The 23,400-nt window shown below is 42.9% G+C and overlaps 2 protein-coding genes across 2 annotated transcripts in view; one reads left to right on the top strand and one right to left on the bottom strand.

Annotated features, from left to right (window-relative positions):
* Window positions 1-5,543, top strand: part of LOC121548470 (neuroblastoma-amplified sequence-like) — a 100,448-nt gene extending 94,905 nt beyond the window's left edge. The window contains exon 19 of the mRNA XM_045210113.1: window positions 5,451-5,543. Within this exon, the coding sequence (XP_045066048.1) occupies window positions 5,451-5,460 (10 nt within the window). The 3' untranslated portion in view covers window positions 5,461-5,543. The remainder of the gene's footprint in view (window positions 1-5,450) is intronic.
* snx17 (sorting nexin 17) overlaps window positions 1-23,400 on the bottom strand; it is a 649,426-nt gene that overhangs the window by 519,572 nt on the left and 106,454 nt on the right. The gene's annotated exons all lie outside the window — the stretch shown is intronic.

Below are 23,400 nucleotides of genomic sequence, written 5' to 3'. Positions count from 1 at the left end.
AAAAAAGTGTTGAGAAAAAACAAAGAGCAGAAGTAAAATAAAGTGACAGTAGGGAGGCTATATATACAGGGGGTAACGGTGCAGAGTCAATGTGCGGGGCACCGGCTAGTTGAGGTAGTTGAGGTAATATGTACATGTGGGTAGAGTTAAAGTGACTATGCATAAATACTTAACAGAGTAGCAGCAGCGTAAAAAGGATGGGGTGGGGGGGGCAGTGCAAATAGTCCGGGTAGCCATGATTAGCTGTTCAGGAGTCTTATGGCTTGTGGGTAGAAGCTGTTGAGAAGTCTTTTGGACCTAGACTTGGCACTCCGGTACCGCTTGCCGTGCGGTAGCAGAGAGAACAGTCTATGACTAGGGTGGCTGGAGTCTTTGACAATTTTGAGGGCCTTCCTCTGACACCGCCTGGTATAGAGGTCTTGGATGGCAGGGAGCTTTGCCCCAGTGATGTACTGGGCCGTACGCACTACCCTCTGTAGTGCCTTGCGGTCAGAGGCCAAGCAGTTGCCATACCAGGCGGTGATGCAACCAGTCAGGATGCTCTCGATGGTGCAGCTGTAGAATTTTTGAGGATCTGAGGACCCATGCCAAATCTTTTTAGTCTCCTGAGGGGGAATAGGCTTTGTCGTGCCCTCTTCACGACTGTCTTGGTGTGCTTGGACCATGATAGTTCGTTGGTGATGTGGACACCAAGGAACTTGAAGCTCTCAACCTGTTCCACTACAGCCCCGTCGATGAGAATGGGGGCGTGCTCAGTCCTCTTTTTTTCCTGTAGTCCACAATCATCTCCTTTGTCTTGGTCACGTTGAGGGAGAGGTTGTTGTCCTGGCACCACACGGCCAGATCTCTGACCTCCTCCCTATAGGCTGTCTCATCGTTGTCGGTGATCAGGCCTACCACTGTTGTGTCGTCGGCAAACTTAATGATGGTGTTGGAGTCGTGCCTGGCCATGCAGTCATGGGTGAACAGAGAGTACAGGAGGGGACTGAGCACGCACCCCCTGAGGCCCCCCGTGTTGAGGATCAGTGTGGCAGATGTGTTGTTGCCTACCCTTAACACCTGGGGGCGGCCCGTCAGGAAGTCCAGGATCCAGGGAGGTGTTTAGTCCCAGGGTCCTTAGCGATGAGCTTTGTGGTGACTATGGTGTTGAACGCTGAGCTTTAGTCAATGAACAGCATTGTCACATAGGTGTTCCTTTTGTCCAGGTGGGAAAGGGCAATGTGGAGTGCGATTAAGATTGCGTCAGCTGTGGATCTGTTGGAGCGGTATGCGAATTGAAGTGGGTTTCCAGGATGATGGTGTTGATGTGAGGTGTGACCAGCCTTTCAAAGCACTTCATGGCTGTGAGTGCTACGGGGTGGTAGTCATTTAGGCAGGTTACCTTTGCTTTCTTGGGCACAGGGACTATTTGCAATTCATTTAGCCTCATCCCTCTCAACCGTACAATTTTTCAATTCCTCATCAATCCATAGGGATTTAACATTTTATACAATGGTTTTCTTAATGGGTGCAGCGTCTGGTTGCTCCTCATTACACACCACAGACCAATTATTCTTTATATCATCAACATGAGAATCACTGCAAAATGTCTTGTATGACCTCTTATACACTATATTAGCCCCAGTATTTTGGAACTTTGGTTTTCCTTGATATGGCTACTATATTGTGATCACTACATCCGATGGATCTGGATACTGCTTTAAAGCAAATTTCTGCAGCATTAGTAAAGATGTGATCAATACATGTTGATGATTTTATTCCTGTGCTGTTTGTAACTACCCTGGTAGGTTAACTCATAACCTGAACCAGGTTGCAGGCACTCGTTTTCAGTTTGAAGCTTTTTCTTGAGTGGGCAGCCTGATGAAAGCCAAGGAAATGTACCTCTGTTGATATCACATACATTATCAAGCATTTCACAGGTTATACCTCTGTTGATATCACATACATTATCAAGCATTTCACAGGTTATACCTCTGTTGATATCACATACATTATCAAGCATTTCACAGGTTATCCAGATACTGACTGTTAGCACTTGGTGGTCTATAGCAGCTTCCCACCAGAATGGGCTTTAGGTGAGGCAGATGAACCTGTAGCCATATTACTTCAACAGTATTTAACATGAGATCCTCTCTAAGCTTTACAGGAAAGTGGTTGTGAATATAAACGGCTACACCTCCAAATTTGGCATTTGTCTTTTCTGTAGATGTTATAACCTTGTATTGGTACCACTGAATCATCAAAGTTATCTACGTGAGTTTCAGAGATTGTCAGAATATGAATGTCATCTGTTACTAGCAAATTATTGATTTCATGGACCTTGTTTCTTAAGCTACATATGTTAACGTGGGCTATTTTTTAGCACTTTTCTGGGATGCTTGATTGTTTTCATTGCTTTACTAGGAAGCTTAGCAGACGTAGACATGCTCATGTTATTTATGTTAGTGCAGAGTGAGCTGCACACAGTGGACTTCCTACTAGGGCAAACCACCTCAGTGCTAACAGTATAACTCTGGTTCATAGGCACTTGATTACTACATACAATAGCTGTGGGATCAGCAGACACATTCAGGGCAGTAAGAGGGACATAAATTAGGTTATTTACAGTGGGGAAAAAAAGTATTTAGTCAGCCACCAATTGTGCAAGTTCTCCCACTTAAAAAGATGAGAGAGGCCTGTAATTTTCATCATAGGTACACGTCAACTATGACAGACAAAATGAGGAAAAAAAATCCAGAAAATCACATTGGAGGATTTTTTATGAATTTATTTGCAAATTATGGTGGAAAATAAGTATTTGGTCAATAACAAAAGTTTCTCAATACTTTGTTATATACCCTTTGTTGGCAATGACACAGGTCAAACGCTTTCTGTAAGTCTTCACAAGGTTTTCACACACTGTTGCTGGTATTTTGGCCCATTCCTCCATGCAGATCTCCTCTAGAGCAGTGATGTTTTGGGGCTGTCGCTGGGCAACACAGACTTTCAACTCCCTCCAAAGATTTTCTATGGGGTTGAGATCTGGAGACTGGCTAGGCCACTCCAGGACCTTGAAATGCTTCTTACGAAGCCACTCCTTCGTTGCCCCGGGCGGTGTGTTTGGGATCATTGTCATGCTGAAAGACCCAGCCACGTTTCATCTTCAATGCCCTTGCTGATGGAAGGAGGTTTTCACTCAAAATCTCACGATACATGGCCCCATTCATTCTTTCCTTTACACGAGATCAGTCGTCCTGGTCCCTTTGCAGAAAAACAGCCCCACAGCATGATGTTTCCACCCCCATGCTTCACAGTAGGTATGGTGTTCTTTGGATGCAACTCAGCATTCTTTGTCCTCCAAACACGACGAGTTGAGTTTTTACCAAAAAGTGATATTTTGGTTTCATCTGACCATATGACATTCTCCCAATGCTCTTCTGGATCATCCAAATGCACTCTAGCAAACTTCAGACGGGCCTGGACATGTACTGGCTTAAGCAGGGGGACACGTCTTGCACTGCAGGATTTGAGTCCCTGGCGGCGTAGTGTGTTACTGATGGTAGGCTTTGTTACTTTGGTCCCAGCTCTCTGCAGGTCATTCACTAGGTCCCCCCGTGTGGTTCTGGGATTTTTGCTCACCGTTCTTGTGATCATTTTGACCCCACGGGGTGAGATCTTGCGTGGAGTCCCAGATCGAGGGAGATTATCAGTGGTCTTGTATGTCTTCCATTTCCTAATAATTGCTCCCACAGTTGATTTCTTCAAACCAAGCTGCTTACCTATTGCAGATTCAGTCTTCCCAGCCTGGTGCAGGTCTACAATTTTGTTTCTGGTGTCCTTTGACAGCTCTTTGGTCTTGGCCATAGTGGAGTTTGGAGTGTGACTGTTTGAGGTTGTGGACAGGTGTCTTTTATACTGATAACAAGTTCAAACAGGTGCCATTAATACAGGTAACGAGTGGAGGACAGAGGAGCCTCTTAAAGAAGAAGTTACAGGTCTGTGAGAGCCAGAAATCTTGCTTGTTTGTATGTGACCAAATACTTATTTTCCACCATAATTTGCAAATAAATTCATAAAAATCCTACAATGTGATTTTCTGGATTTATTTTTCTCAATTTGTCTGTCATAGTTGACGTGTACCTATGATGAAAATTACAGGCCTCTCTCATCTTTTTTAAGTGGGAGAACTTGCACAATTGTTGGCTGACTAAATACTTTTTTTCCCCACTGTACATTGTGTCTTCCAACGCCCCCTAGGATTATGTACATTTGCTGAAGCATTATGACAACTCAGCGTCACAATGGTAGGGATTAGCTGAGCTGGGCTTGGGTCATTGATAAGTCATTGTCTCAATGCAGCCTTATAATGCTGTGAAAGGATCCAGGAACCCAAATGATTTGGGTGGATCCCATCCTTATAAAACGAGCTTTGCTACCAGAAGGTATCAAAATTGTCAATAAATGTTACACCCACAGAGCTGCAATAGTCTCATAGCCAGTTATGGAGGGCTAAAAGTCTGCTGGACCGTTCAATGATATTATGGGCCGGTTGTTGGTGTCAAGCAGTGACCCAATCAGTTCTGTAAAATCCATCTTCAGCTGTTCTGAAGTTCCCCCATAAGTTCACGCAGAATTTAGATTTGCTTGCTAAGCCACCTCATTCCTGTAATCCTTCACTAGTAAACAAATGGTGCGTTGGAACTCCGGATTGCCAATATTGTCCTGGTAATAAACACAGCTTCTACAGCGCTGGAAACGTTCGCTAGCTATTCCAGGCGAAGCGGGTGACATTGTAACCTAGCTAGCTAGCAAGTTGGTAGCAGGTGTTGACACAAACACTTATAAACAAATCAACATAAAGCAAAAGTAAAACTGGCCGAAACGACAGGTTGAGGCGCAGCAGGTATCTGAGTTCGTGACAGAGGGAGAAGGGTTGATCTCCCCCTCCAGGACGGAGAAGCTGTCATCGTTAAAGGATGGGGATTCTATTGGGGGGGGTGTAGGTAGCACACAGGAGGACATTTCTCTGTTGAGATCATTTCCTTTTGAATATCTAACCAAATGTAAAATGTTCTTGTTTTGATTAATTTATTGGAGGGGGTGAAGTCGGCTCTATACCAAATTAGCATACCCCCTGAGTCCCTTCCCTGTTTCACACCTGGTAGTTTGGTGGATGGGACTACTAGCTCTCTGTAACCTAGAGGGCAACCAGTGGGTCCGTCTCCTCTATACCATGTTTCTTGTAGGATGACGATGTCTGTATTTCCGATTTCTTGGGTGAAATCTGGTGAAGGCTGATGACCTCAGACCTTGTATATTCCAGGACAAGATAGTAAAGCTTTGTGGTCCATAGTGTTAAGTGTTGTTATTTCTGTGGTTTAGGTTCAAAACAATAGTCTCTATCTGTCTCCCTTCCTCTTCCTCCTCCCTCTCTCCCCCCTTCCTTCCTCTACCTCCCCATCTCTCTCTAGGATATATTAGGCGGTCCCGATGCTGCAGAACAGAAATATGACTCTGAGTTCTTTAAGAAGTTCCGGAACCAGAATATCATTCTGTCAGCAAGAACCTACGCCAGGGTAAACTGTTCTTCTATACCCTTTCTCTCTGTCTCTCTGTGTCTCTGTGTTTCTCTCTCTGTGTCTCTCTCTGTCTCTCTGTCTCTCTGTGGCTCTCTCTGTCTCTCTGTGTGTCTCTCTGTGTCTCTGTCTCTCTCTCTCTCTGTGTCTCTGTCTCTGTCTCTGTGTCTCAGTGGTCTCTCTGTCTCTCTGTGTCTCTGTCTCTCTCTCTCTCTGTGTCTCTGTCTCTCTCTCTCTCTGTGTCTCTCTGTGTCTCTGTCTCTCTCTCTGTCTCTGTCTCTCTCTCTCACTCTCTCTGGCCTCACATATATCAACTTTTCTGGTCTTATATATATATATATTTTCCCATCTACCTAATCTATTTTTTTAAATATTTTTTTGGGGGGGGCATTTGATTTTGCTATGTATGTTCAGTAGCTAAATGGGTTTCTAAAAATCCATCTCTGTTCCTGTCTCTGGCCTGGCTTCCTCTCTTCTTCTAGGAGAGTAACGTCCAGGCGCTGGACATCCTGTTCACCTATCATGGAGCAGAGCTTCTCCAACACCGATTGGCTATCCTCTACAACTTCCCAGAAACCACCTCACCACACGAGTACACCATCCTGCTGCCTGAGGCCTGGTGAGAGACACACACACACACACAGACACACACACACACACACGCACACACAGACACACACTTTGCAGTTCTGTCTCTTTTGGTTGGACAGAGTGGTGCGGGTGTACTCGTAGTTGGATGTTGATTGGTGTGTGAGTTGTCGGATGTTGATTGGTGTGTGAGTTGTCGGATGTTGATTGGTGTGTGAGTTGTCGTATTTGTTGATTGGTGTGCGAGTTGTCGGATGTTGATTGGTGTGTGAGTTGTCGTATTTGTTGATTGGTGTGTGAGTTGTCGTATTTGTTGATTGGTGTGTGAGTTGTCACCAGGTGTTTAGAGTTCCCAATTTGTTGTGTGTGAAAACATTTTTTTAGCTTTGTTTTCAGAGTGTCTTTGTCCTCCTTGTGACCTTTCCCCTCTGGCCAGGACCAGGATGTTAGTCTGGCCAGGACCAGGATGTTAGTCTGGGGATGTTGACCTGGACCAGGACACTGATGTTATTCTGGGGATGTTGACCAGGACACTGATGTTAGTCTGGGGATGTTGACCAGGACCAGGACACTGATGTTAGTCTGGGGATGTTGACCAGGACCAGGACACTGATGTTAGTCTGGGGATGTTGGCCAGGACCAGGACACTGATGTTAGTCTGGGGATGTTGACCAGGACACTGATGTTAGTCTGGGGATGTTGACCAGGACACTGATGTTAGTCTGGGGATGTTGACCAGGACACTGATGTTAGTCTGGGGATGTTGGCCAGGACCAGGACACAGATGTTAGTCTGGGGATGTTGACCAGGACCAGGACACTGATGTTATTCTGGGGATGTTGACCAGGACACTGATGTTAGTCTGGGGATGTTGACCAGGACACTGATGTTATTCTGGGGATGTTGACCAGGACCATGACACTGATGTTAGTCTGGGGATGTTGGCCAGGACACTGATGTTAGTCTGGGGATGTTGGCCAGGACCAGGACACAGATGTTAGTCTGGGGATGTTGACCAGGACCAGGACACTGATGTTATTCTGGGGATGTTGACCAGGACACTGATGTTAGTCTGGGGATGTTGACCAGGACACTGATGTTATTCTGGGGATGTTGACCAGGACCATGACACTGATGTTAGTCTGGGGATGTTGACCAGGACACTGATGTTAGTCTGGGGATGTTGACCAGGACCAGGACACTGATGTTAGTCTGGGGATGTTGACCAGGACCAGGACACTGATGTTAGTCTGGGGATGTTGACCAGGACACTGATGTTAGTCTGGGGATGTTGACCAGGACACTGATGTTAGTCTGGGGATGTTGACCAGGACCAGGACACTGATGTTAGTCTGGGGATGTTGACCAGGACCAGGACACTGATGTTAGTCTGGGGATGTTGACCAGGACCAGGACACTGATGTTAGTCTGGGGATGTTGACCAGGACACTGATGTTAGTCTGGGGATGTTGACCAGGACCAGGACACTGATGTTAGTCTGGGGATGTTGACCAGGACACTGATGTTAGTCTGGGGATGTTGACCAGGACACTGATGTTAGTCTGGGGATGTTGACCTTGTATGTTGTCCACGTCTCCCCGCCGTAGAGAAGGGTTGTAGTTATAATAGCCTGAATATAATAGCCAGAAGGGTTGTAGTTATAATAGCCTGAATATAATAGCCAGAAGGGTTGTAGTTATAATAGCCTGAATATAATAGCCAGAAGGGTTGTAGTTATAATAGCCTGAATATAATAGCCAGAAGGGTTGTAGTTATAATAGCCTGAATATAATAGCCAGAAGGGTTGTAGTTATAATAGCCTGAATATAATAGCCAGAAGGGTTGTAGTTATAATAGCCTGAATATAATAGCCAGAAGGGTTGTAGTTATAATAGCCTGAATATAATAGCCAGAAGGGTTGTAGTTATAATAGCCTGAATATAATAGCCAGAAGGGTTGTAGTTATAATAGCCTGAATATAATAGCCAGAAGGGTTGTAGTTATAATAGCCTGAATATAATAGCCAGAAGGGTTGTAGTTATAATAGCCTGAATATAATAGCCAGAAGGGTTGTAGTTATAATAGCCTGAATATAATAGCCAGAAGGGTTGTAGTTATAATAGCCTGAATATAATAGCCAGAAGGGTTGTAGTTATAATAGCCTGAATATAATAGCCAGAAGGGTTGTAGTTATAATAGCCTGAATATAATAGCCAGAAGGGTTGTAGTTATAATAGCCTGAATATAATAGCCAGAAGGGTTGTAGTTATAATAGCCTGAATATAATAGCCAGAAGGGTTGTAGTTATAATAGCCTGAATATAATAGCCAGAAGGGTTGTAGTTATAATAGCCTGAATATAATAGCCAGAAGGGTTGTAGTTATAATAGCCTGAATATAATAGCCAGAAGGGTTGTAGTTATAATAGCCTGAATATAATAGCCAGAAGGGTTGTAGTTATAATAGCCTGAATATAATAGCCAGAAGGGTTGTAGTTATAATAGCCTGAATATAATAGCCAGAAGGGTTGTAGTTATAATAGCCTGAATATAATAGCCAGAAGGGTTGTAGTTATAATAGCCTGAATATAATAGCCAGAAGGGTTGTAGTTATAATAGCCTGAATATAATAGCCAGAAGGGTTGTAGTTATAATAGCCTGAATATAATAGCCAGAAGGGTTGTAGTTATAATAGCCTGAATATAATAGCCAGAAGGGTTGTAGTTATAATAGCCTGAATATAATAGCCAGAAGGGTTGTAGTTATAATAGCCTGAATATAATAGCCAGAAGGGTTGTAGTTATAATAGCCTGAATATAATAGCCAGAAGGGTTGTAGTTATAATAGCCTGAATATAATAGCCAGAAGGGTTGTAGTTATAATAGCCTGAATATAATAGCCAGAAGGGTTGTAGTTATAATAGCCTGAATATAATAGCCAGAAGGGTTGCAGTTATAATAGCCTGAATATAATAGCCAGAAGGGTTGCAGTTATAATAGCCTGAATATAATAGCCAGAAGGGTTGCAGTTATAATAGCCTGAATATAATAGCCAGAAGGGTTGTAGTTATAATAGCCTGAATATAATAGCCAGAAGGGTTGTAGTTATAATAGCCTGAATATAATAGCCAGAAGGGTTGTAGTTATAATAGCCTGAATATAATAGCCAGAAGGGTTGTAGTTATAATAGCCTGAATATAATAGCCAGAAGGGTTGTAGTTATAATAGCCTGAATATAATAGCCAGAAGGGTTGTAGTTATAATAGCCTGAATATAATAGCCAGAAGGGTTGTAGTTATAATAGCCTGAATATAATAGCCAGAAGGGTTGTAGTTATAATAGCCTGAATATAATAGCCAGAAGGGTTGTAGTTATAATAGCCTGAATATAATAGCCAGAAGGGTTGTAGTTATAATAGCCTGAATATAATAGCCAGAAGGGTTGTAGTTATAATAGCCTGAATATAATAGCCAGAAGGGTTGTAGTTATAATAGCCTGAATATAATAGCCAGAAGGGTTGTAGTTATAATAGCCTGAATATAATAGCCAGAAGGGTTGTAGTTATAATAGCCTGAATATAATAGCCAGAAGGGTTGTAGTTATAATAGCCTGAATATAATAGCCAGAAGGGTTGTAGTTATAATAGCCTGAATATAATAGCCAGAAGGGTTGTAGTTATAATAGCCTGAATATAATAGCCAGAAGGGTTGTAGTTATAATAGCCTGAATATAATAGCCAGAAGGGTTGTAGTTATAATAGCCTGAATATAATAGCCAGAAGGGTTGTAGTTATAATAGCCTGAATATAATAGCCAGAAGGGTTGTAGTTATAATAGCCTGAATATAATAGCCAGAAGGGTTGTAGTTATAATAGCCTGAATATAATAGCCAGAAGGGTTGTAGTTATAATAGCCTGAATATAATAGCCAGAAGGGTTGTAGTTATAATAGCCTGAATATAATAGCCAGAAGGGTTGTAGTTATAATAGCCTGAATATAATAGCCAGAAGGGTTGTAGTTATAATAGTTATAATAGCCTTGTACACATAAATCGTTTTATGCTGGTCCTGAGGTCGTGGTTTTTGAGCACTTTTTGACCGTTTTTCAAAGGCAGTGCTGGAACAGCATATCCTGTGCTGCATTTCAATGGTCACTCGTTGTGAGAGGTGGCTGCCGAGGTACTGATTCAAATCCAAAATGCTGTCATGCAGGACCTCTATATCAGGCGGTGTGGAAGGAAGGGCCGGAAAATCGTTAAAGATACCAGCCACCCAAGCCATAGACTGTTCTCTCTGAATAATAGCCTGAATATAATAGCCAGAAGGGTTGTAGTTATAATAGCCTGAATATAATAGCCAGAAGGGTTGTAGTTATAATAGCCTGAATATAATAGCCAGAAGGGTTGCAGTTATAATAGCCTGAATATAATAGCCAGAAGGGTTGCAGTTATAATAGCCTGAATATAATAGCCAGAAGGGTTGCAGTTATAATAGCCTGAATATAATAGCCAGAAGGGTTGCAGTTATAATAGCCTGAATATAATAGCCAGAAGGGTTGTAGTTATAATAGCCTGAATATAATAGCCAGAAGGGTTGTAGTTATAATAGCCTGAATATAATAGCCAGAAGGGTTGTAGTTATAATAGCCTGAATATAATAGCCAGAAGGGTTGTAGTTATAATAGCCTGAATATAATAGCCAGAAGGGTTGTAGTTATAATAGCCTGAATATAATAGCCAGAAGGGTTGTAGTTATAATAGCCTGAATATAATAGCCAGAAGGGTTGTAGTTATAATAGCCTGAATATAATAGCCAGAAGGGTTGTAGTTATAATAGCCTGAATATAATAGCCAGAAGGGTTGTAGTTATAATAGCCTGAATATAATAGCCAGAAGGGTTGTAGTTATAATAGCCTGAATATAATAGCCAGAAGGGTTGTAGTTATAATAGCCTGAATATAATAGCCAGAAGGGTTGTAGTTATAATAGCCTGAATATAATAGCCAGAAGGGTTGTAGTTATAATAGCCTGAATATAATAGCCAGAAGGGTTGTAGTTATAATAGCCTGAATATAATAGCCAGAAGGGTTGTAGTTATAATAGCCTGAATATAATAGCCAGAAGGGTTGTAGTTATAATAGCCTGAATATAATAGCCAGAAGGGTTGCAGTTATAATAGCCTGAATATAATAGCCAGAAGGGTTGCAGTTATAATAGCCTGAATATAATAGCCAGAAGGGTTGCAGTTATAATAGCCTGAATATAATAGCCAGAAGGGTTGCAGTTATAATAGCCTGAATATAATAGCCAGAAGGGTTGCAGTTATAATAGCCTGAATATAATAGCCAGAAGGGTTGCAGTTATAATAGCCTGAATATAATAGCCAGAAGGGTTGCAGTTATAATAGCCTGAATATAATAGCCAGAAGGGTTGCAGTTATAATAGCCTGAATATAATAGCCAGAAGGGTTGTAGTTATAATAGCCTGAATATAATAGCCAGAAGGGTTGTAGTTATAATAGCCTGAATATAATAGCCAGAAGGGTTGTAGTTATAATAGCCTGAATATAATAGCCAGAAGGGTTGTAGTTATAATAGCCTGAATATAATAGCCAGAAGGGTTGTAGTTATAATAGCCTTGTACACAGAAATTGTTTTATGTTGGTCCTGAGGTCGTGGTTTTTGAGCACTTTTTGACCGTTTTTCAAAGGCAGTGCTGGAACAGCATATCCTGTGCTGCATTTCAATGGTCACTCGTTGTGAGAGGTGGCTGCCGAGGTACTGATTCAAATCCAAAATGCTGTCATGCAGGACCTCTATATCAGGCGGTGTGGAAGGAAGGGCCGGAAAATCGTTAAAGATACCAGCCACCCAAGCCATAGACTGTTCTCTCTGCTTCCGCACTGCAAGCGGTACCGGAGCATCAAGTCTGACACCAACAGGCTCCTGAACAGCTTCTACCCCCAAGCCATCAGACTGATAAATAGCTAACTAAATAGCTAACTAAATAGCTAACTAAATAGCTAACTAAATAAATAACTAGGGCTACAGGGCTATCTGAGTTAACTTTGTATTTTATTTTTTCCACTGTCTCAATACACACTCACAGGGCATTACACACTCATGCACACTGTCACTCCAACACACACACACTCACTTAATTTGCTTACACACACAACATGCACACACTTTTATACTGACTTTACACGCCCACACACCCACTCACATACAAGCTGCTGCTACTCTGTTTATCATATATCCTGTTGCCTAGACACCTGACCCCTATATATATATATACCTCCATCACTCCAGTATCCCTGCACATTGTAAATATGGTACTGGAACTGACCCTGTATATAGTCACCTTACCCCTATACAGTGAGGGAAAAAAGTATTTGATCCCCTGCTGATTTTGTACGTTTGCCCACTGAGAAAGAAATGATCCGTCTATAATTTTAATGGAATGTTTATTTGAACAGTGAGAGACAGAATAACAACAAAAAAATCCAGAAAAACGCATGTCAAAAATGTTATAAATTGATTTGCATTTTAATGAGGGAAATAAGTATTTGACCCCCTCTCAATCAGAAAGATTTCTGGCTCCCAGGTGTCTTTTATACAGGTAACGAGCTGAGATTAGGAGCACACTCTTAAAGGGAGTACTCCTAATCTCAGCTTGTTAACTGTATAAAAGACACCTGTCCACAGAAGCAATCAATCAATCAGATTCCAAACTCTCCACCATGGCCAAGACCAAAGAGCTCTCCAAGGATGTCAGGGACAAGATTGTAGACCTACACAAGGCTGGAATGGGCTACAAGACCATCGCCAAGAAGCTTGGTGAGAAGGTGACAACAGCTGGTGCGATTATTCGCAAATGGAAGAAACACAAAAGAACTGTCAATCTCCCTCGGCCTGGGGCTCCATGCAAGATCTCACCTCGTGGAGTTGCAATGATCATGAGAACAGTGAGGAATCAGCCCAGAACTACACGGGAGTATCTTGTCAATGATCTCAAGGCAGCTGGGAACATAGTCACCAAGAAAACAATTGGTAACACACTACGCCGTGAAGGACTGAAATCCTGCAGCGCCCGCAAGGTTCCTCTGCTCAAGAAAGCACATATACAGGCCCGTCTGAAGTTTGCCAATGAACATCTGAATGAGTCAGAGGAGAACTGGGTGAAAGTGTTGTGGTCAGTTGAGACCAAAATGGAGCTCTTTGGCATCAACTCAACTCGCTGTGTTTGGAGGAGGAGGAATGCTGCCTATGACCCCAAGAACACCATCCCCACCGTCAAACATGGAGGTGGAAACATTATGCTTTAGGGGTATTTTTCTGCTAAGGGGACAGGACAACTTCACCGCATCAAAGGGACGATGGACGGGGCCATGTCCCGTCAAATCTTGGGTGAGAACCTCCTTCCCTCAGCCAGGGCATTGAAAATGGGTCGTGGATGGGTATTCCAGCATGACAATGACCCAAAACACACGGCCAAGGCAACAAAGGAGTGGCTCAAGAAGAAGCACATTAAGGTCCTGGAGTGGCCTAGCCAGTCTCCAGACCATAATCCCATAGAAAATCTGTGGAGGGAGCTGAAGGTTCGAGTTGCCAAACGTCAGCCTCGAAACCTTAATGACTTGGAGAAGATCTGCAAAGAGGAGTGGGACCAAATCCCTCCTGAGATGTGTGCAAACCTGGTGGCCAACTACAAGAAACGTCTGACCTCTGTGATTGCCAACAAGGGTTTTGCCACCAAGTACTAAGTGATGTTTTGCAGAGGGGTCAAATACTTATTTCCCTCATTAAAATGCAAATCAATTTATAACATTTTTGACATGCGTTTTTCTGGATTTTTTTGTTATTATTCTGTCTCTCACTGTTCAAATAAACCTACCATTAAAATTATAGACTGATCATGTCTTTGTCAGTGGGCAAATGTTCAAAATCAGCAGGGGATCAAATACTTTTTTCCCTCACTGTAGCCATCACTAGCACATTAGAGGCTGCTGCTGCCTATTGAAATCACTGGCCACTTTAAGAAATGGAACACTAGTCACTTTAATAATGTTTACATATCTTGCACTACTCATCTCATATGTATATACTGCATTCTATTCTATAATATTCTACTGTATCTTAGTCCATGCCGCTCTGTCATTGCTTGTCCATATATATATATATATATTCTTAAATTCCATTCCTTACTAGTTTTCTGTGTATTGGGTATATGTTGTGACATTTTTTGCTTTGACTGCACACACACACACACACACACACACACACACACACACACACACACACACACACACACACACACACACACACACACCTAAGAGTCAGTGTAGATTCAAAGCATGTGTGTGAATATCAAATTGTAATCCTACTTCTCCATTCAAGGGTCTATTTCTCTGTTTTCAGCACGCTTCTCTTGTCTTCTGGAATCGCACACACACACACACACACACACACACACACACACACACACACACACACACACACACACACACACACACACACACACACACACACACAACATAAAGGCTGACGTTGTCAAACAGTTAAGAAATGAAACAAAGTAACTGGTGCTTCTAAATTTACACCCAAACAAAACACATCACACACACACTGTCAGATAACATATCAGTCTATCCCTCCTCTCTCGGTGTGTGTCTCTCAAATCAATTCAAAGGGCTTTATTGTCATGGGAAACATATTTTAACATTGCCAAAGCAAGTGAAATAGATAATAAATAAAAGTGAAATAAAATATTAACAGTAAACATTACACTCACAAAAGTTACAAAATAATAAAGACATTTCAAATGTCATATTATGTCTATATACAGTGTTGTAACAATGTGCAAATAGTTAAAGTACAAAAGGTGTTTGTTCTTCACTGGTTGCCCTTTTCCTGTGGCAACGGGTCAAAAATCTTGCTGCAGTGATTGCTCACTGTGGTATTTCACCCAGTAGATATGGGAGTTTATCAAAATTGGATTTGTTTTCGAATTCTTTGTGGGTCTGTGTAATCTGTGGGAAATACTCTATAACTGATTCAAGTATTTTCAGCCAGATCCTGATTGGGATGTCACATTTTGTGTTCCTTTTGATGGTGTAGAAGGCCCTTCTTGCCTTGTCTCTCAGATCGTTCACAGCTTTGTGGAAATTACCTGTGGCGCTGATGTTTAGGCCGAGGTATGTATCGTGTTTTGTGTGCTCTAGGGCAACGGTGTCTAGATGGAATTTGTATTTGTGGCCCTGGCAACTGGACCTTTTTTACTGTCAGGGCCCAGGTCTGACAGAATCTGTGCAGAAGATCTAGGTGCTGCTGTAGGCCCTCCTTGGTTGGGGACAGAAGCACCAGATCATCAGCAAACAGTAGACATTTGACTTCAGATTCTAGTAGGGTGAGGCCGGGTGCTGCAGACTGTTCTAGTGCCCTTTCCAATTCGTTGGTATATATATACACTGCCTTTGGAAAGTATTCAGACCCCTTGATTTTTTCCCACATTTTGTTACGTTAAAGCCTTATTCTAAAATCGATTAAATCGTGTTTTCTCCCCTCATCAATCTACACACAATACCCCATAATGTCAAAGCAAAAATAGGTTTATAGAAATATTTGCTAATTTATATAAAAAAAAAAAAAAGGTGAAATATCACTTTTACAGAAGTATTCAGACCCTTTACTCAGTACTTTGTTGAAGCACCTTTGGCAGCGATTACAGCATAGATTCTTCTTGGGTATGACGCTACAAGCTTGGCACTCCTGTATCTGGGGAGTTTCTCCCATTCTTCTTGTCAGGTTGGATGGGGAGCGTTGCTGCACAGCTATTTTCAGGTCTCTCCAGAGATGTTTGATCAGGTTCAAGTCCGGGCTCTGACTGGGGCACTCAAGGACATTCAGAGACTTGTCCCAAAGCCACTCCTGCGTTGTCTTTTCTGTGTGCTTAGGATCATTGTCCTGTTGGAAGGTGAACCTTCGGCCCAGTCTGAGGTCCTGAGCGCTCTGAAGCAGGTTTTCATCAAGGATCTCTCTGTACCTCGCTCCTTTCATCTTTCCCTCGATCCTGACTAGTCTCCCAGTCCCTGCCGCTGAAAAACATCCCCACAGCATGATGCTGCCACCTCCATGCTTCACCGTAGGGATGGTGCCAGGTTTCCTCCAGACGTGATGCTTGGCATTCAGGCCAAAGAGTTCAATCTTGATTTCATCAGACCAGAGAATCTTGTTTCTCATGGTCTGAGAGTCTTTAGATGCCTTTTGGCAAACTCCAAGCGGGCTGTCATGTGCCTTTTACTGAGGAGTGGCTTCCGTCTGGCCACTATACCATAAAGTCCTGATTGGTGGAGTGCTGCAGAGATGGTTGTCCTTCTGGAAGGTTCTCCCATCTCCACAGAGGAGCTCTGTCAGAGTGACCATCGGGTTCGTGGTCACCTTCCTGACCAAGGACCCTTCTCCCCCGATTGCTCAGTTTGGCCATGTGGCCAGATCTAGGGAGAGTCTTGGTGGTTCCAAACTTCTTCCATTTAAGAATGGAGGCCACTGTGTTCTTAAGGACATTCAATGATGCAGACATTTTTTGGTACCCTTCACCAGATATGTGCCTCGACACAATCCTGTCTCAGAGCTCTAAGGACAATTCCTTAGACCGTATGGCTTGGTTTTAGCTCTGACATGCACTGTCAACTGTGGGACCTTATATAGACAGGTGTGTACCTTTCCAAATCATGCCCAATCAATTGAATTTACCTCAGGTGGTCTCCAATCAAGTTGTAGAAACATCTCAAGGATGATCAATGGAAACAGGATGCACCTGAGCTCAATTTCGAGTCTCACAGCAAAGGGTCTGAATACCTATGTAAATAAGGTATTTCTGTTTTTTCTAAAAACCTGTTTTTGCTTAGTCATTATGGGGTGTTGTGTGTAGATTGCTGAGAATTTGTATTTATTTTATCCATGTTAGAATAAGGCTCTAACGTAACAAAATGTGGGAAAAGTCAAGGGGTCTGAATACTTTCCGAAGGCACTGTATGTTGAAGAGGGTGGGGCTTAAGCTACATCCCTGTCTCACCCCACGGCCCTGTGGAAAGAAGTGTCTGTTTTTTGCCAGTTTTAACCGCGCTCTTGTTGTTTGTGTACATGAGTTTTATAAAGTCATATGTTTTCCCCCCAACACCGTTTTCCATCAATTTGTATAGCAGACCCTCATGCCAAATTGAGTCAAAAGCTTTTTTTGAAATCAACAAAGCATGAGAAGAATTTGCCTTAGTTTTGTTTGTTGGTTTTGTCAATTAGGGTGTGCAGGGTGAATACGTGGTCTGTCGTATGGTAATTTGGCAAAAAAGCCAATTTGACATTTGCTCAGTACATTGTTTTCACTGAAGAAATGTACGAGTCTGCTGTTAATGATAATGCAGAGGATTTTTTTTTTTTTCTCTGGGTTTAATAAGTTAAAATTTTGAATAAGTGTAGTAATTTCTGTGAATAATAAATATCTTGGTGAGGAATATTTCTCACAGTAAAGGAGAAAGTGCATCTCTGTTTTTCTACCTCCCCTGTTGTGCAGGGACCACATAGATGCTCCTCTTTGGGTAGCCATGTCTTTTTATGTCTGCCGGTTTCTATTGCCAATTGATGGTCACTCAGCCTGTACTTGGTAAGGATCAGTCTCTGCTTCGTATCTCTGACAGAGTAGAGATAATCAGCCAATTCATATTCTCTGTTTAGGGCCAGATAGCAATTTAGTCAGCTTTGGGATTTTGTTTAGTTTTTCCAATGTTGTAAATATGAGTCCTGAGAGGGCTCAGCGTTTGGGTTTGAAGTGCTTTAAATTGGAGACTTGAATTTGCACTGTATTTTCATTACCACTGGAAAGCGGCCCAATTCTGTTAGTTGGTGTATTTCTTTGGACTTGTAGGATTTTCCGACCGTATTCTGCATGGAGGGCTTCAGTTGGATGTTTGTCCCACATTTTAAAGTCCAGTTTATTGAGTAACTAACCCTAACCTCCAAATCTCACTTCCGTAAAGAGCTGTTGTAAGGATTACGCTGTCAAATATTCTGGTCCAAATTCTAATTTGGATGTTGATTTAGAATAATTTCTTTTTTATTGCATTTTGATTGCATACAATGCTCTGCAGACTTTTTCTTTGAGTGCATTCACTGCCATATTAAAGTTTCCCGATGCAGATATGGTCAGACCAAGGTATGAGTAATTTTTTGTGTGTTCAATAATGGTGTTGTTTAATTTATATTTGTTTTTCTGACATTTTATTTTTACTGCCAGGGCCCAATTATGGCAATATTGCTCTAGAATATTAAGGTTCTTTTGAAGACCTTGTTTGGTTGGAACCAAATCATCTCCATTGTGAGGTTCTAAACAAACGGAGTAAAACTCACGGACGATTAGTAAAGCTCAACCAAGTTTATTCACCCACTGGGTCACACAACTGCATAAGACAAACATATTCACACAAGCACTGGTATTTAACCCTTCCTATGCTGAGTCTCCTCCTTGCACATTTGGTCAGCCAATACATCTCTGTTGCTAGGCAGAACTTTAGTGGTGACTGTTCTTTCTCACTTCATCTGTCCTCTGTCTGAATTCCTCCATCCTCCACACTGAGCTGACCTCTGTCTGAATTCCTCCATCCTCCACACTGAGCTGACCTCTGTCTGAATTCCTCCATCCTCCACACTGAGCTGACCTCTGTCTGAATTCCTCCATCCTCCACACTGAGCTGACCTCTGTCTGAATTCCTCCATCCTCCACACTGAGCTGACCTCTGTCTGAATTCCTCCATCCTCCACACTGAGCTGTCCTCTGTCTGAATTCCTCCATCCTCCACACTGAGCTGACCTCTGTCTGAATTCCTCCATCCTCCACACTGAGCTGTCCTCTGTCTGAATTCCTCCATCCTCCACACTGAGCTGTCCTCTGTCTGAATTCCTCCATCCTCCACACTGAGCTGTCCTCTGTCTGAATTCCTCCATCCTCCACACTGAGCTGTCCTCTGTCTGAATTCCTCCATCCTCCACACTGAGCTGTCCTCTGTCTGAATTCCTCCATCCTCCACACTGAGCTGTCCTCTGTCTGAATTCCTCCATCCTCCACACTGAGCTGACCTCGGTCTGAATTCCTCCATCCTCCACACTGAGCTGACCTCGGTCTGAATTCCTCCATCCTCCACACTGAGCTGTCCTCTGTCTGAATTCCTCCATCCTCCACACTGAGCTGACCTCTGTCTGAATTCCTCCATCCTCCACACTGAGCTGACCTCTGTCTGAATTCCTCCATCCTCCACACTGAGCTGTCCTCTGTCTGAATTCCTCCATCCTCCACACTGAGCTGACCTCTGTCTGAATTCCTCCATCCTCCACACTGAGCTGACCTCTGTCTGAATTCCTCCATCCTCCACACTGAGCTGACCTCTGTCTGAATTCCTCCACCCTCCACACTGAGCTGTCCTCTGTCTGAATTCCTCCATCCTCCACACTGAGCTGTCCTCTGTCTGAATTCCTCCATCCTCCACACTGAGCTGTCCTCTGTCTGAATTCCTCCATCCTCCACACTGAGCTGTCCTCTGTCTGAATTCCTCCATCCTCCACACTGAGCTGTCCTCTGTCTGAATTCCTCCATCCTCCACACTGAGCTGTCCTCTGTCTGAATTCCTCCATCCTCCACACTGAGCTGTCCTCTGTCTGAATTCCTCCATCCTCCACACTGAGCTGACCTCTGTCTGAATTCCTCCATCCTCCACACTGAGCTGACCTCGGTCTGAATTCCTCCATCCTCCACACTGAGCTGTCCTCTGTCTGAATTCCTCCATCCTCCACACTGAGCTGACCTCTGTCTGAATTCCCCCATCCTCCACACTGAGCTGACCTCTGTCTGAATTCCTCCATCCTCCACACTGAGCTGACCTCTGTCTGAATTCCTCCATCCTCCACACTGAGCTGTCCTCTGTCTGAATTCCTCCATCCTCCACACTGAGCTGACCTCTGTCTGAATTCCTCCATCCTCCACACTGAGCTGACCTCTGTCTGAATTCCTCCATCCTCCACACTGAGCTGACCTCTGTCTGAATTCCTCCATCCTCCACACTGAGCTGTCCTCTGTCTGAATTCCTCCATCCTCCACACTGAGCTGACCTCTGTCTGAATTCCTCCATCCTCCACACTGAGCTGACCTCGGTCTGAATTCCTCCATCCTCCACACTGAGCTGTCCTCTGTCTGAATTCCTCCATCCTCCACACTGAGCTGTCCTCTGTCTGAATTCCTCCATCCTCCACACTGAGCTGTCCTCTGTCTGAATTCCTCCATCCTCCACACTGAGCTGTCCTCTGTCTGAATTCCTCCATCCTCCACACTGAGCTGTCCTCTGTCTGAATTCCTCCATCCTCCACACTGAGCTGTCCTCTGTCTGAATTCCTCCATCCTCCACACTGAGCTGTCCTCTGTCTGAATTCCTCCATCCTCCACACTGAGCTGTCCTCTGTCTGAATTCCTCCATCCTCCACACTGAGCTGTCCTCTGTCTGAATTCCTCCATCCTCCACACTGAGCTGACCTCTGTCTGAATTCCTCCATCCTCCACACTGAGCTGTCCTCTGTCTGAATTCCTCCATCCTCCACACTGAGCTGACCTCTGTCTGAATTCCTCCATCCTCCACACTGAGCTGACCTCGGTCTGAATTCCTCCATCCTCCACACTGAGCTGACCTCGGTCTGAATTCCTCCATCCTCCACACTGAGCTGTCCTCTGTCTGAATTCCTCCATCCTCCACACTGAGCTGACCTCTGTCTGAATTCCTCCATCCTCCACACTGAGCTGACCTCTGTCTGAATTCCTCCATCCTCCACACTGAGCTGACCTCGGTCTGAATTCCTCCATCCTCCACACTGAGCTGACCTCTGTCTGAATTCCTCCATCCTCCACACTGAGCTGACCTCTGTCTGAATTCATCCATCCTCCACACTGAGCTGACCTCGGTCTGAATTCCTCCATCCTCCACACTGAGCTGACCTCGGTCTGAATTCCTCCATCCTCCACACTGAGCTGACCTCGGTCTGAATTCCTCCATCCTCCACACTGAGCTGTCCTCTGTCTGAATTCCTCCATCCTCCACACTGAGCTGACCTCTGTCTGAATTCCCCCATCCTCCACACTGAGCTGACCTCTGTCTGAATTCCTCCATCCTCCACACTGAGCTGTCCTGTTGACTTGTACCAGTCTGTGACCCTCATCCTTCCCATAGGATCCCTGATGTAATATAATAATAATATAATAATTATAATAATAATAATATGATGTCTAACAATAACATGTTCTGACAGTATTGACACGTCCTGCCTTCGTCTCGCTCCCTCTGTGACATGAGTAAGGATATTTCAGAACCCATCAGCATATAGCAGATAGTTTACCTCTGTGTCAAATAGTGTGAGTCCTGGGGCTGCAGAATGGTCCAACATGTCTGCTAATTCATTTATAAATGTTGAAAAGGGTTGGACTCAAACTGCAGCCTTGTCTCACACCTTGACGTTGCGAAAATAATTATGTTCTTTGGTTTAAGATTTTTATTACACACTTGTTTTCTGTGTACATACATTTGATTAAGTCATACACCTTACCACCAATCCCACTTTGGAGAATTTTGAAGAATAGACCTTTGTGCCAAATATAATCGAATGCTTTTTTTAAGTCAACAAAGCAAGCAAATATTTTTTTGGGTGGACGTGTTTATTAATTTGTGTGTGTGTAAAGTGTATGTATGGTCCAGTAGTGCAATGTTTGGGGAGAAAGCCAATTTGACATTAACTTATTAAATTTTTTCTTGAAGAAAGGTTTGAATTCTTGAATTCAAAATGCAACAGAAAACCTTTCCCAAGTTGCTGTTTACGCATATTCCCCTGTAATTATTGGGGTCTGGTTTGTCTCCACTGTTGTGGATAGAGGAGATGGGCCCCTGGTTCCAGACATCAGGAAAGCATCCAGAAGTTACTACCATGTTGAACAATTTAAGCACAGCATTTTGCAACTTAGGTTTTTCAGCATTTCATTTCTGACGTTATCTAGACCACAAGCCTTCTTTGGTTTTTATAGATTTTAGCTTTTCATTTAGTTCTTGTTGGGTTATTTGATAATCTAATGGATTTTGGTTGTTTTTAATGACTGATTCAAGGATGTTCAATTTTTCTTGAATTTGTAATTGGGTATGTTTTAAGTCTTTTTGTGGGATGTTTTTGTATAGATTATCAAAATAAGTTTTTCAAATTCCTTCGTCTTGTATGGCTCATTCTTGTGGCTTTGTCGTGCTTAAATTGTTCCACATGTCCCAGAACTGAGTGTCTTATTGGGATAATTCAATTTCTTGCGTTTAAGTTTGTTTATTCTGTTTCAGAGTTTCAAAGTATTCATAGCGTAGATTTGGGTTGTTTTGCTGCTTATATTTTTCATTTGACATTTGTCTTAGGTGTTTTCTAATTGTTTTACATTCGTTATCAAACCATTTTTCAGAAACGTTTTGTGTTTTGTTTCTGATGTTGTATTTCTTTGGTTTTCTCAAATTTGCTTTTGATGCTGCTTTTTGGAACAAGCAATTGATGTTTCAAGTAGCCAAATTGACACCTTCCGTATTGTGTTGGTATTGTTAGATATTGAAGACCTGTATAGAGTTAATCATTTTAGTTCAATGTTACAATGAATTTCTCTGCACTGTTTGGAGCCCATCTGTACAATTTGGTTAATGTTGTAGAGTTTTTTTGGCCTGTTTTTTTGAATGAGTATTGCCGGTTAATTTCTTCAGAAACACGTTGATCTGACTGTGATCTGACAATGGTGTCTGTGGTCTGACAGTGAATGCACTAATGGAGGAGGGGTCAATGTCAGTGATGGCATAATCCACTACACTTGTCCCAAGAGCTGAGCAGTAAGTAAACCGACCTAAAGAGTCTGATTCTACCATTAAGCATGTACAGGCCTAAGGCTCTACAGAGATGCACTAACTCCTTCCTGTTTTTGTTCAGTATTTGGTCAGGACTGTTTCTATTATTTATAATTGGGCAACTGTACAAGGAGGGGTGTCCCAATATGTGGTGGTTACCTCCCGCATCAGTTTAGTCAGGCTCAGAACCTGTTCTCGCATTGAAATCTCCACAAAGAAGCACATTTTACCCTCTGCCGGAAATTGAATGATTTCTGTATGGAGATTGTCAAAAAACTGATCATCATAATATGATGAATCTGAATTAGGAGCATA

Source organism: Coregonus clupeaformis, chromosome 33, assembly GCF_020615455.1.
Source record: "Coregonus clupeaformis isolate EN_2021a chromosome 33, ASM2061545v1, whole genome shotgun sequence".
Lineage (NCBI taxonomy): Eukaryota > Metazoa > Chordata > Actinopteri > Salmoniformes > Salmonidae > Coregonus > Coregonus clupeaformis.
This window is presented reverse-complemented; position numbering and strand designations above follow the sequence as displayed.